This window comes from Trachurus trachurus (assembly GCF_905171665.1).
Source record: "Trachurus trachurus genome assembly, chromosome: 18".
NCBI lineage: Eukaryota > Metazoa > Chordata > Actinopteri > Carangiformes > Carangidae > Trachurus > Trachurus trachurus.
In genome coordinates this window covers 22,672,509-22,687,948 of record NC_139909.1, presented here as the reverse complement: position 1 = coordinate 22,687,948, position 15,440 = coordinate 22,672,509, and the positions used below count along the sequence as shown (strand labels likewise).

The window sequence follows — 15,440 nt, the reverse complement described above, 5'->3', positions numbered from 1 at the left end:
CTTTTGCTGTTGTGTTTTCTCTTTTGTTGTTGTATTTTCTGATTTGCTGTTGTGATTTGCACCTCAGGGCCACCGTACTAATGGGCTTGTAAAATTGTAACCGGCCACTCAAAATAAACCAGTTTCATTGTTGAGCAAACTCTCTTCCTTTCATAAACGATCTTCGATGAGTGCGCTTCGCTGGAGGAGACACGGAAGTATGTCGGAGTGAGGCATCTCGCCGCGTACACCCTCTCTGCTCCCCCCTCTCATCAGCAGCAGTAGCAGCAGGCAGCCCCGCCTCGCGACGCCAACCGCTGGCTGCTGGTTCACCTCCTCTACGCAACCCGCCGCATCTGGCAGCCTGTCACACAACGTCCGTCCGTCCGCTCGCCGCGGCATGCTCGTATTCTCACACGGGAGTGGACTATAACCAGAGCGGGCCACTATTATGTCCGAGGTACGAAAATTCACAAAGAGGCTCAGCAAGCCCGGGACGGCCGCGGAAGTCAGACAGAGCGTGTCGGAGGCTGTGAGGAGCACCGTGGACCTTGTGGTGAGGCTGAGCTTAAACGCTGTCTGTCTGTGGACCCGGCGGCGGTCATTTTAGCTGACTGGGATAATGTAACAGACTGTTAGTCCCGCTAACTGCCCTTCCTCTGGTGGAGGATGAACACTTCCCCTCCTTTTTTTCTCTCTCTATCTTCCCATCATTTCTTCCATATTCACTCATTCTTCACTCCTCTCATTTTCTCTCTCATTCACAGCGTTTTGTCCCATTAACCTCAACAGCTCCTGTGAACCTCTGCTGCGTCCCTGAACGCACTCAAACATTTTTTTCTTTTATATAAATGTGTATTGTTAGAGGTCGTGCTACATTCCGTGGTTCTGCTGCTGTGAATGGACCACAGCATTAGAAAATACTGTGCACATGAACACATGGTTTTTCGGTCCTGTGCGGCTCCTTTTGTGTGCTGGCGGATGAGGAGCAGTGCCAGTTGGACAGCTGCAGCATGGCTTCCCTGTCCTTGCCTTGGAGCAATGTGTGTGTGTGTCTTTATTTCTGCTGGAAACAGGCACATTGTTGCAAAAGAAGACACTGCATTTCTTATCTATGTGTTGATAATGAGGGATGTGCAAAGCAAAGAGATTTTCTAATGATAGATTCATCCTCAATTTGAATGAATAGCAGTGCTGGTGGCTGATTAGCCTGGGACAGGCTGCAATAATGAGAAGGGATTAGGCGCAATGGCTTGAGATGAATAGCAGTTAGGATCCTGCTGATCCAGCATTTGTGTGTGCATGCACGTAGATGTGTGTGTGTGTGTGTGTGTGTGTGTGTGTGTGTGTGTGTGTGTGTGTGTGTGTGTGTGTGTGTGTGTGTGTGTGTGTGTGTGTGTGTGTGTGTGTGTGTGTGTGTGTGTGTGAAATCATGTTTATGTAAAAAAGCCATGACAATTGTCTTGAAACTTCCAATGAAGTCATTGCAGAGCGACTCCTGCCTCCTGACATCCTGTTCTCTGGAAGGTTTTAACTAAAACCATCTGATGACTCAAACACTTTATTTTTTGGCAGTTCATGACAAACTGCAGCTCCAGCCCAGAACACAACAGTGATCCATCCCTGGCTGTTTAGAGAGAGAAGAGCTGGATGAGTTTATACGAGATAAACTCTCCTCCCCTTGGGATCCCTCTGCAGTCTTATGATCATCATCCTGAGGAGAGTGACGCAAAGAGTTTCCCACTGAAATGATCTCGTTGATAAGGGCTCTAATTTCTAGAACAGAGGTGGATGAGAGTGTGTGTTTGTTCCCATCTGTTCTGTTTTGTTTGGGTTTTTTATTTTTATTAAGAACAGCAGGTTTGGGCTGCTCGCTTCGTGGCGTGAACGGTTGGCTTGGTAACTGAGAACAAGCGTTGTTTTGTGGATGGTATACATGGCCCGCGCTCCTCTCACATGGGGATTCCCTCAGGCATGCTGTGACCATGCTTCCTCTCTGTATTCATCTCTATAAAGTCTCCCCCTGTTTCCTCACTCTCTCTTCCACTGTCTCTTAGATTTTCCCAGTGAGTGTCTTTTACATTTCCAAGCAGGAAGTCAATTAAGCTTTCGAACATTTTCTGATGTAGCCTAGACACCCACTCAGCTGATGAGTCTTTGATTAGTGAGTTCATAGAAAGTCCTGCTGGAATGTCGTCATCCAGTCCTTTGTGTCTTTGTCATGAAGCGATCGCCTATATCTCTTTATACAGACATTTCTGAGAATCAATGGACAGGAATTTCCAATCAAATCAATGGACAAGTCCTCATTTTGATAATAAACAATACATTATGTGAAACCCCCAGTGTGTGTATGATGACTGTCATGTGTGTCATCATGACTTCCTGGTGTTTTCACAAGGGGAATCCTGCCTAGTGCTACACAGAGCAAAGACTTGTTCCTAGTTAAACAGAGTCCACCTGACCAGCAGGACGTACACATGAGGAACAGGATGTATTGGTGTTTGATTCACATTGTAATTTAATGAGGAGCTGATGTTTTGAGTTTACACATAGAGTAGTTGTTGTTATAAAGCTGCAAATATTAATTGGGTAAAAGTTTGTCAATCAACAGAAAATAAACAGCAAATTTTTGACAATGAATGTATTAATTTGTAAGGACAAAATGAACACCCACATTTTTGCTGGCCTCAGCGTTTCCAATGTTGAGGATTAGATGTTTCCCCCCCAACGTTGTATTATTACCAGTTCATTAAAAATGCAATCAGTTCAAGGAAGTTTCTTGAGTGAACTGTTCTCAGCTTCCAATGTCTGTAAACCAGTGTACTACTGGTGACCTGTTGACCTCTGGAGGATACGCTCACCATCAGCCTCCATGTGATTCTACGCCCGACTAAGCATGTCAGGATTGAGTTAGTAGAAATGTCACCCTCTGTCAGAGGATTACACTCAGTCTGGCCGACATTCCCCTCCGTCCAGTCCAGCACACGGCTCTATATTTGGTCTTTTTTTTTTTTTTTAAAGGGTTTTAAGATAAACACAAGAATTTAATGCAATACTTGGCAGTGTTCCTCTGGACATTTTGGGGATGCATAGCTTTCACTGTCCATTTATTTTTACTTTCTCACTGAGAAAATTCTGGATCAGGCCTGTCTACTGGACCCACTGCCACGGCTTGTGAGCAGTGAGTATCAAGATGCCAATATCAGAGAGGCTCAGCCACATGTTGAGACCCAGACTCAGACTGTTGTGACATATCAGAATGGTACTTAGCATTGTTAGCATCTTCTATTTGTTCCATGGATGTATTATATTAACGATTTGTTCACATTGTTTAGCTTGCAACAGGCGTTGGATGATGATGCAGTATTAGCAGTTAGCTTCAGGTTTGTTTAGCCCCACCCATTGATGGGAATAACAGTGTTATAAAATAATGGCGTTAATAACGGTGCTACTTTTTTTCAGTAATAAGTAATCAAAAAAGAGTTTCCCCGTGTTACCGCTACTGACAATAAAATATGCCATTACTTGACTCAAGAAGTCCCGTCACAAAATAATAAAACACCCGTTTAAGCGTGCCTTTCAGTCCATCAACTAGTCGGAAAAAAGCTGTTTATCTGGAACTAACCAACTCCAACCAACAGCATTTTATAAAAAAGTAACACAATAGTTACTTTTCCTGGTAATTAGTTACTTTTATAGTGTAGTAATTCAATTACTAACTCAGTTACCTTTGGGGGAAAGTAACGAGTAACTATGACTAAAAGTAACATGCCCAAAACTGGCCCCGCCCCTTGTCCCCATGATGGGATTGGTTCCTTAGGTTTGTGACATAGGAATCGCCGGATGTCTGGATTAGTTTTTGTGAGACTTCCTCAGTTTTAAGGCGGAAATACTTAGTCGTTGTTCACTTATAAGTTGTCTTGTATTATATATATATATTTTAAAACAGACAATCAAAGGAGATCTTTACATTCCAAACTTTTTACCTCAAATTTGTTTTTTAAATCCTGCACCTATCTTAACTAATATGCTACTGTAAGAAGCTCTGTATGTAATGCATTTAATTAGTAATAGACATGAGGATAACAGCGGCTAGATAGGCTCTTCTCCTTCCATCGAATCAACTGCTGTGTGTCTGCTCACACACACACACACACACACTGGAGCACTTAGCGGGGTCAGCTGTGGGACAGTTTAGCTGCTTCATACTGTATGTGACTTGCATGTCTCTGTGTGTGTGTGTGTGTGTGAAGTCATCCAATGTATTTAAGTGTAAGCTTCTCAAGCCGATGTGATGAAATCCACCTGGTCGTGTTGGAGTCGTGAGCGTCTCACATCTGCTGAACTGTAATGGGACACAGACATCTGGAAATGCACCGTTGCTAACATCATGATCATCATGATCATGATCGTTGGCATCATCATCATCATCATAGATCCCCTGAAGGCAGAGCTTTGTTGGAGCACTGATTGATGTTTCTTTTGAGTGTTCCCAGGCCAGGTTGCTGTAGCTGAGAGAGCGGAGAAAGTGCGAGACGTCAGATTGTGATATAAAGACAATGTGAAAAAAAAGTCACGCCCAAGTGTTGGGCCACGTCCTCTGGTGTCTTAGCATCTCTGCTTCTGTTTCTCAATCAGTGGCACTCTGGTTTTAACAGCCGCCTGCTTGTGATAGTTGCGTTTCTTTCCTCTTCTGTGAAAGCAGAACTTTCTTCTCATGTGTCTTTCCTTCTCTTTTAACATGTGTCCCCTCCTCCCTCCCCTCCCTCCCTCCCTCCTTCTCTCTTGCTCTCTCTCTCTTTCTCTTTCCCTCTTTCTGTAATACGATCAGCGTTGCAGTCGGCCCGCTGTGCAATGTTGAGCGGTCGCCTCTGACTCGTAGTGCTGCGGTTCAGCTTGTTGCACATGACAGGAAGCAGAGCTGCTGCTTTTGGGTGCAGGGCGGCACAGCCATGTGTAATGTTTTCAACAGACCTTTGTAGGTGTTGTGTTTTGCTGCTGTTGCTGCTGCTGCCTGTCCACAGAGAAGTGTAAAGTAAAAAAAAAAAAAGAAGCACAATAACTCCACATTTCAAAAGTAGCAGAAGCATCAGGAAGCTTTTACTTTAGGTTGGCGGTTGAAAAAAAAAGTGAGATTCAGGGTTTTTGTGCGAGTCGGTGTCTGGTGGAAAGATTTCTCAGAGAACATGTACATGTAACCATGGTTATTTCATGGGCCAAATTACTGGTTAGAGAACATGGAAAAGGAGAAGTTGCTTTTCCTCACTGGCTTGTGCACAAACACCAGGACAGAGGGTGACAGGGATTTTAACCCTTTCAACCGCACTGACCTCATCCAGTCCAACCAAACACTGAAATTGATTTTTATTTTGCACTACCAGCGGAGAATTCCACTTCACAGAATACAGAACTTAGACTTGCATGATTGTTAACAAAGACATGGAAATCAACCTTTATACCAGGGGTCTTCAACTTTTCAGGCCAAGGACCTGCAAACCGATGGAGAGATGGAGCAGGGACCCCTACTATTTAAAAAAAATGTGTAATTGTGCCCAGTACCATGTATAAATTTAGCTTGTTATTGTGCATTCAATACTAAGCTATTCGGGTTCATATATTCATGTTTTTTCTAAACCTTTACAAGGTACAGTAGCTGTCTCTCTGCCATTTATAAACAGACCTTGTTCACTGATACCAATGCCAATATCAACAATGTCTGTCAACTCCACGATAATCATGCAGACAAGCTATTCAAACTGGCATTTTTATTTGAAACATAAATGTGGTAACTAAAAGATATAAAACATTGTCTAATCAACCAAAAATCTCACGACCCCCCTTGCAGCACCTCCGCGGCCCCCCTAGGGGTCACGGACCCCCTTGTTGAAGACCTCTGCTTTATACAATATGGGACCTTTAATATTCTTGGATTACTAAGGGACAGAAACATTCCTCTTGTATTCCTTTGGGAACATAGCCTATAGGCCAATGATGAATTGTCTTCCACGTCAGTCCCTTCTTCTTCAACTCCTGCCCCCTGCTCCTTTTCCAGGTGTTTTGGTGTCTTCCTCTGCCATGTTTACCTCGTTGGTGCCATGTTGTCATCTCCATGTTGTGTCTGTGTCTGTTTAGTTACAGCGGTTTTGTCTCTTCTCAGTGTTTGGCCAGTCCAGCTCCACTTTCTCCTCAACAGCTGCACTTCAATTGTTCCTAATTTGGTTTGTTTGTTGTAATTTCATTCGGCCAGAAGATTCCAAGGAAGCGTCTGGGGCAGTGGTTGATGGAAGTCTGCAGTTTATTGGTGAAAGTTGTGTTGGTTCTCCAGTACGGTTTTAACGCTGGAGTTGAAGATCTTTGGCTTGGTCGGTAGTGAGATGTTTTTTGTTTTCCAGATCTTGAAGGTTGTTTTTGCTTTCCCTATTCTATTCTAGTCCCACCATCCACAGCTAATATGCTTCCAGTATGGGATTTTCAACCACTTCCAGTGCCTGGCCTCTGGTGGTCATTGGGTTCATAGTTTTGTTGTTTATCTGCATGATTTTGGTTTTTGGTCCATTTGTTTTGAGCCCCAGTCCTGCTGCAGTTGGTTCTAGCAGTTGGGATTTGTATTGCATCTGCTGGTGAGTAGGCCTATGTCATCAGCAAACAAAACATAAACATACTGCTTAGGCTTGTCATGAGAACCGATACTTCAGTATCAACGCCAACACGCAAAAAATACGTCAATCAATCAATCAATCAATCAATCAGGCTTTATTTGTATAGCACTTTTCATGCCCATGGCAGCTCAAAGTGCTTTACATGTTAAAAACAAGCAATATAGGGGACACATATTGGGAGACATAGGGAACACATGTTAGGGAGACATACATAGATTCGCAAACACATACACATTCACACAATAATTTTAGAACATTGGATTTTATCGGGGAAACGCTATCTAATACTCACTCATTTGCAGTGGGGAAAACACTAGATAAAATGAAGTAAAATAAGTAAAATTGAGAAGACGAGAAAGACACTAGGTAAAATGAAATAAGATAGATATAATGAGAAGATAAGAGAGATACTAGATCAAATGAGGTAAAATAGATAAAAAGAGAAGACCAGAAAGACACTAGGTAAGAATAAGCAGGTGTAGTGGGATAAAATAGAGAAAAGAATGGGTGAATTAAGATAGAAACAGTACCTGCATTTTTTGGTACAGTGAAAAAAATTGAAGGTCTTTTTTTGATCACAGATTTTCACATGGTACACAAAACAAACAAACAGTTGTGTGTTCAGTCTAATCCCAGGTGTGTTATTCTAAATTTTGACACCAAAATGTTAATTCTTACTGCAAAAGAATATCAGCTCTAAATATCGGTTATTGGTTTCCTTGATTACTAATCATCAGTATTGGCCCTGGAAAAAGCATCAGTCGATCCCCACAAGTAGCTAATGACTGCACTACTTTCTGTTTTTGTTGAGCCATATACTGTTCTTAAAGGGATACGCCAACTTTTTTTTTTCGTGTCTTGCCTCACTCCCGAGTCCATGACAAGCAGATAGACACCATCCTTTCGACTGTGCGTGCAATAACAAGGGAGATACGGGCAGAGCTGGTGCACCGCTAATTAGCTTAGCTCAAACGCTGGAAGTGCATAGTGTTTGCCTGCCTCCTACCCAAGCCGAAATCAGCAGTCAGAAGCTGATTTCATTTTAGCTCTAAACTCTGTAAATATATCGACATTTCAAACATTTTTAGGCGAGAAAGTAGCCGTTTAGATCAGCAGTGTGTTGTTAATTTGTCTAAATACCAGCTGTTTACAATTTTGCTCAGACGAATTCGGCGCTACTCAAGCTAGCCGTTGTGACCAACACTCTTCCGGTTACTTTCACAAAATAAAACACCTGTAAACCACGACGATAGAATTTGTGCTTTTACTTTGAAATAGGAAGCTAACCTACCCTCGATGTAGCTAGCTTGAACCAAAATAAACCGTCTTTGCTTGAACCCTCCGTTTTGACCGATCTCGTCCCGTTACCGGCATTTGACCGCTCAAGATGCCTTACTGGAGAGTTTTGTCAGCTCTGAGACGAAGATCGGCCCGCCGGTTTCCGTTTAGAGTTGCTGAAGAGTGTCTCTGATGACTTTAGGTGGAGGCAGGCTAACATTACCTATACACTTCCAGCGTTTGAGCTAAGCTAATTAGCGATGTGCCAGCTCGGGCGTATCTCCCTTATTACTGCACGCACAGTCGAAAGGATGGTGTCTATCTGCTTGTCATGGACTCGGGAGTGAGGCAAGACACGAAAAAAAAAATGTTGGCATATATCCCTTTAACTTTATGTTGCTGCCTGCTCTTTAAATTATGTGCAGTTGTTGAAGCACAATGGAGCTGAAATTACAAGAAAGTTTGATGTAAAAAAGTAGTGAATTTAAAAGTACATGGGTTCTGCTTTTTTATTTTTATCGTGGTATCAAATGAGTATGGAGAATCGTGGAAATTCACTGATACTATTCTGGTATCGTGATAAGCCTAATACTGGTGTATTATTTCATGTTAAGTAATCTGGTGACCCATTGGCAGAGAATGGTATGTTTGTGTTAAACCACATCAGCCTTAGTGACAAGGCGAGTGAGTAAATGTTTTCTGAGAGTTGGGCACAAACTGTAGAGATGGATATCTCAGATCAGACTGGATGAGTAAACATACTTGGTGATGGTTTTAGTTGAGAGGGGAGAGCAGCAGGCTGCAGGAAAGGAAAAACAGCAGCAGCCAAACTACTGCATAACTTTTATTACTGGCTACTTCACTCGGTAGGAAAACACTGACGCTGTGCACCTCAGCTGCTCCACACTTCAGTGGAAACATGACGGTAGAAGAAAATCACCCAGTCACATTTTCCCAGCTGCAGGGCGCAGCAGTCAGGACTGTTTTCGAGCCTTGTTGAGTCGGCGGTGCAGCCTTCATGTCCTGTGCTGCCTCCAGACTCAGTGGCAGTGGCACAAAAAAAAAGCTGATCAAAATCCATACAGCCTGATTTCCAAACGGCTTGGTGTCGCTGAGCCAAGGCTTATTGGCTAAGCTATTCATCACCATCCCTCTGCTGAGCCTGAGCTTAAAGTGGCACTTTATTGGAATTCATTCAGAATCTTTCCAAGTGGTTTAGGTTTGTATACTTGTGATCACATCTTGACCTAGTTGTAGAGAGGCAAAGGTTTTAGTCTGTGGGTCTTCTTCTTTTTTATTTTGGAGACATAACAGAGAGGGTGATTTCATACCATCATACCACTTCTCTATGAAACTCAAAACAGGAAGTGATGATGCTGTCTTATGTGGAACGTGATGTGATCGTCGAGTTTTGTTTCTTAAAAAGAAGTCGATCCTCTTTCCACCAGATAAATCCATCGAGTCCTGTCTCACCTTCTTTGTCCTTTTTGTTTTAGCCCACATATTTGTTCTCGGTTGCTTCCTTTTCGTCATCTCTTGTTTTTTTCTTTCCTTTTTTTTTCATCCGCCCACAATTCTCTCAGAGACTGTTTCCCTGCACCATGACAGTTGTCTTGTGGTCGACTCTCTGATCTCTTGTGGCTCTGCTGCTACACGGGTTATGAAGAGTTCTCGGGGTGAGCCCTTGTTAGATGCCTTCAAATAACAGAGGCGTGTGGAGTTTGCCAGAGCCACAGAAAAGACATGATTTTCAAAAAAAGGAACTTTGTTTATTTGAAAGACAGTACAGTATAATACATATTGGTGTGTCCCCCCTCCCTGCAGGAGCAGCCAAAGATCATCGAACCGCTGGACTACGAGGCCGTGGTGTTTCAGAGAAAGGCCCAGATCCACAGTGACCCTCACAGAGACCTGCTGCTCTGCCCCGTGGACGATGTCTCGGTGAGTCCCCTTGTCCAACCAGCCCTGGCTCAGCCTGCCTCCATCATCAGCATTAAAGGTCCAGTGTGTAATAATTGTCAAGGTTTATTGGCAAAATCTGAATATACTACCCATGAGTATATTTGTATAAGTGTATAATCGCTACAAAACAAAAATGTGTTTGGTTTCCGTATAGCCTTATAATTCTTGTTTTAGAGAGTGTCGCCATCTTGTGCCGCCATGTTTGTACGGCAGGTCGAATGGAAGATCCAGCCTGTCAGAGAGCACGTTTTGCGAGTGTCGCGTTCAGGGCCGTTGCTAGGAATTCTGGGCCCCCTTAAAGAATACTAAAGTGGGCCCCTACCCCCTAACTTTTCCAATTTTTTCCCCCCGTTTTTTTGTCTTTTTTTCAATTACGTATGTATTATCATTTTTTATTTAGCCTACTTTGTTTTGATGCGAATGCAGCATTACTTTGAGTATTAGTCAGGGTCTTCTGCAGAATAAATCAGTCATACAAAGATTAGACTACTGGGGTTTTTTGTGGGCCCCACTGGGCGCTGGGCCCCTAGAATTATCATCACCTTTCTCCCCTTTACAACGGCCCTGGTCGCGTTCATAAATAAACCAACGAAGAAGAAGGAGGAGGAAACAGCAGACATATTGTAAAATGGTTTAGATCTTCACCCCATCGCTCCATGCTCCGCTGACTCTTCTGAACGCTAGATATCACATATTTTACACACTGGACCTTTAAAGCCCAGGGACCTGCGCAGTGACCCCGGAAGCTCTCTGCTCTCTAACTGTTCCCATTTCTTGTTCATGCACTCCCTCTCTGAGATACTCTTTGTTTCAGAACTCATCACTTATTTAGAACTTCAAATGAAGCTGTAATTGGCCGGTCGAGATGTGAGACACAAATGTTTGCTTGATGAGTACTGGAATTTTCAAGCCAATACTTAGTAGTCAGCATTGTTTTTCCTCTGAATACCAATCATCTATGAGAGAGATGGTCTGATCCACTCGTCATATTGATCCGTTTTTGCAGCATTCTAGATGACGGATGTTATAGTATTAGTATCGCACTTTGTAGAGGTTCCATCTGGCTGACAGAAATTAATTCTGCTCTGCTGATCATGTATTTTTTAATGAAAATCAGCTGCACATTATCAGCGGCCAATCAATAGGCTCATCCACATAATGGGTGATAATGGTCCTATAGTACATTGTATAAAGGCAGCTGTTTAAGTCTTTTGGATTAAAAAGCAGCAGACCTTGGTTATATATTTAAAAGCTAATGTGAAAGTATTGAATTGTCAGTCTGCAGGGAAAAGCAGCACACAGCCTGTATCCTCTCATCTGATTGGCCGACTGATCTGAGCTCCAGAGAGAAGCCTGAGAGAGATGTAAAACTACACGGAGGCGGCTTTTTGGTTCTTAAAACCACAAATGTGTCTTGTTATGGTTCAACACTTCAAAAAAAAAATTACACTTCTGGACCTTTAAATATCAGATACAACAGTATTCTCTTTACATGAATGGATTACACATTTAAAATCAACTTGTGTGTTCTTTTCTATGTAAAAGCATTGACATGGAGACAGTGTTTCTAAATTATTTATTATGTATCTGTTTGTATCTTACTCTAACACAGTTACTGATACCAGTATATCTACAATCAGTAGATATAATAACGATAATAGTAACAACATTGACATGGCCACATTTAGCCGCTAACCTCTGCTGTATGTTGCAAAAGAACAAGAGCAGTTTCCTTCATGGATCTATGCTGATCAGTAATAATAATGCAGCACTTTCTAACATCATAAACGACATGTCAGGTGGTTTAAAAAATTTGCAGAAAGCCCGAAGAGTGACCTCTAGGTTAAGGTCAGGACTAACCCACTATAGTTGGCCACAAACACAGATTTCCCATGCAGTGACGTCCTGTCACAGACATTTCAGGTGCTTTCCATTTTGGTTTTAACCCCAGTTAAAGTGGGTTAGAGAATATGACTGAAGTGTTACAACCTGCTCCATCTACACATGTTTTCCTGCGCTGGCCCAGATCTTAGTAATTACTGTGGTGAATGCAATGTCATCACAACTTTAAAAAAAATAGATCCGAGGTATAATCAACTAAACAGATTATATCCTTTAATTTGTTCACATAACAGTCAGTGCTCTGTGTCTTGTCTGTTTTCAGTCAGACAGATCTGCTGCTTGTTTGGACTGTGAATCAGTTCTCGATCTGTTTTCTCCCCCGCCTTGGGAATTCACTTGGCAGCCCTGTAATTTGTAGCTCAAATACAAATCTTATCCTGGAGACACCTGCACACGGATCTCCACAGTAAACGGCAAAATCAGCTGCCTCTTTCTCGTAAAACCGTCGGAGTCAAACGGGAACAAACGGCGGTAAAATATCACTTTCCACCCAGAGGTTTCCCATCATGAATCAACTGCTCATCCACCGGCGCATGGGGTCAGTCCGCAGGGCCTGACCCGGTCCCACGCAGCCCAGCCAGGTACCTCTGTTTTGTTTATCGGTTGCTGCTTCAGACACATGTGGTTCTGTTTAGAAACCAGTCTCGCTCCGTGTCCAGTTCTTTCTCTCTCGTCCCGAGAGGATATGTTGATCTGTTTCTCTGTATCGCTTCCCAGGCTCTCTCTACCTGCCTCTCTCACTCCTGTTGTCTTTTGGTTGTTTCTCGTTGTGTGTGTATAGGAGTCCCAGATTTCCCGGCAAAGGAGGACTGTTGTTCCTTCAGTGCCCCAGAATGCCGAGCGGGAGGCCAGGAGTCTGTTTGCCAAAGAGGTACATGGCTCCACTTTGTTACAAACACGCATCTGTACAACGAGCATCTGGTCTGAGGTTATTAGAAATCCAGAAATAACATAATGTGAAAAAGCATGTTTGTTAGCTCAAATAGGAATAAAACAAACCATAATATATGATATACTTGTGTATGGAATCCATCCTGCTGCACTACAGGCACTCAAATTCATGGTATTAACCAGTGTATTAATGATATGAAAGATCTTCTGGTTTTCTCTGTTAATTAATTAATTAATTAATTGGTTCATCCAGAGGTTTTTTTTTTTTTTTGGTTTATTAGTTTTTAATGTTAAAGGAATAGTACAACATTTGGCCCATTGCCATAATCCCTATAGTCTTAGCAGTAGGTTTGTTACCTTTAATTGTCGGTGCAAGCTGTTTTTAGAACGGCGGAGCAGAGCCGCGAGCTGCTCAGAGCTACGCTATGGAGGCTAATGGGATTTCTTGGTTTCCCTCATCAAATACACAATCCAACAACTCCAAAATGCTCTCGTGGACAAGTTGTGACCTGCACATTCACCACACTATGAGATGATAACAGAACGTTACGAGACAGAGTTGTTTTCGAGGTAAATTCATGCAAAACCACTGATGCACATTCCTGTCAGGGGCGGTTTTTCGGCAAGCAGTCTCGAAAACAACTCTGTCTGGTAACGTTCCGTTATTATCTCATAGCGTGGTGAATATGCAGGTCACAACTTGTCCATGAGAGCGTTTTGGAGTTGTTAGATTGTGTATTTGATGAGTTTGATGAGGGAAACCAAGAAATTCCATGAGCCTCCGTAGCGTAGCTCTGAGCAGCTCGCGGCTCTGCTCTGCCGTTCTAAAAACAGCTTGCACCGATAAATAAAGTCAACGAACCTACTCCTAAAGCTATAGGGATTATGGCAATGGGCCAATTTGCCAAAATGTTGAACTATCCCTTTAAGTTGAAATCACCTTCACCTCACATCTTACACATTCTATACTTGAGGCTGCATATTGTGTCACATACTGAGGCATGATAATGAGCATAATGTCAACAGTTTGCTATTTTTGCTCCTCTCTTTATTTTATGTACTCCTACTCTCTCCTAAGGGAAAACACTTTTTATTTATTTGTTGAGTTTCTATTAGTTTTTCTTTTTCTTTTTGAATCTCACTCAAACATACCACACATTCCAAACTAGAACAAAAACATTCTCCAGGAAAATCCTCTTGATAACTTGACGTAAACTTGCTCTTATCAATCAGAACCTGCTCATTGGAAAGTGACTTTAAATCCAGTTATATTCTAATACAAACAGTCTTGATGATGTTCAGCCTAAAGCTGGAGCTCATACAAACACAGAGTGCCCAGGCCAGTAGTAACCACATGTTGTACTGATGATATATTTTATTGACAATGAAAAACAGACTGCTCTGGCTCTGGTTGGATGTGGACACACTCCGCTGCTCTGCCAGACTCCAGATCTGTGTTCCCGGGCCAGAGCTGCACAACCGTGATGCGGCGTGGAAACCAAACTGCGATAGGAATTGTTAAAACAGACCTTGGCTTACTCAGCGTCAGCCGAACAAAGATCCATTCATTTTTGACTTAATTGAGAATTTCTGCTTGGCAGTTTCACACCGAATAAAGCCATAATATATATGTAGGATGAAAACCATCTTGAGCTGTAATAAACAGCTGTCACGGCAGAGGTGAAGTTCTTCTTTCCTCAGAAATAGGGAACCGAGCAGAAGCACAGGAAATAAACCGTGTGTGTGTGTGGTTACGTCACTCTCTGATCCAGCGTGGCTGTTGTATCTATCTGAGTGTATCTGCTGCTCCTAATCCAGCTCTCTGTGTTGACCTGTTTGGCAGTGCATCAAGATGTACAACACGGACTGGCATGTCATCAACTACAAATATGAGGCTTACTCTGGTGACTTCCGCATGTTGCCGAGGTAAGGAAGAAAAAAAAAACTGTTGCAAATAAATTAGAAATGCAGATTGGATGAGAGTTTGTGCAAAAACATCATCTGAGTTCTTTACTGGCAAATATGTAACATGTACAACGGATTTACTGTACTCACAAGGGCAGCTGCTTGCATGCAACAGATCTTGTGTATCAATGCGGCGCTGATGCTGATGCTGATGCTGATGCTGATGCTGATGCTGATGCTGATGCTGAGGCTGAGGCTTCTGCTGCAGAAGAGATGGGAAATACTGAATAGAAACTGCAATAATGTGCAGGTGCAACCCAGATGTTTTGAATCCATATTTCAAAGCTGATAAAACTTCCCAAGGAAATTATTTTTTATCGCTGCATCCTGCACTCGCGCCATAAATCATAAGTCCAACGAGTCATATTTGGAACAACATTCCTCAAATACCATTGAAATTCCAGAGAGAGAAAGAAAAAAAACATATTGCAATAACAGACATGGTGGAGGTTTGTAAATCAGGCTGTAATTTGTTGCATGCAAGAGTGAAGACGTAAAGAATCCAGATGTTAAAGACAGATAGAGACCTCATCACAGAGGGGTGGAGGGGAGGTGATTTACTGACTGCTGACCTCCTATCACTGTCGTTTCAAAGCAAAGGCCTGAAGACGGACAAGCTGCCAGCTCACGTGTACGAGGTCGATGAAGACGCCAAAGATGAGGTGAGTGGACGGCGTTAGATCGCAGGCATCGACCACTCGCAGTGAGGAAGAGGAGGCAGGGCCGTATAGGGGAGAAAGGTGATGATAATTCTAGGGGCCCAGCGCCCAGTGGGGCCCACAAAAACCCCCAGTGGTCTAA

The 15,440-nt window shown here is 42.8% G+C and overlaps 1 protein-coding gene across 2 annotated transcripts in view; it reads left to right on the top strand.

Annotated features, from left to right (window-relative positions):
• Nucleotides 1-304: 304 nt before the first annotated feature.
• The window catches only part of dock11 (dedicator of cytokinesis 11), a 105,514-nt gene continuing 90,378 nt past the window's right edge, over nucleotides 305-15,440 (top strand). For both annotated transcript variants that reach the window (XM_083992695.1, XM_083992694.1), the window contains exons 1-5: nucleotides 305-535; nucleotides 9,744-9,860; nucleotides 12,565-12,654; nucleotides 14,518-14,600; nucleotides 15,235-15,301. In XM_083992695.1, the coding sequence (XP_083848821.1) occupies nucleotides 431-535; nucleotides 9,744-9,860; nucleotides 12,565-12,654; nucleotides 14,518-14,600; nucleotides 15,235-15,301 (462 nt within the window). In that variant the 5' untranslated portion in view covers nucleotides 305-430. The remainder of the gene's footprint in view (nucleotides 536-9,743; nucleotides 9,861-12,564; nucleotides 12,655-14,517; nucleotides 14,601-15,234; nucleotides 15,302-15,440) is intronic.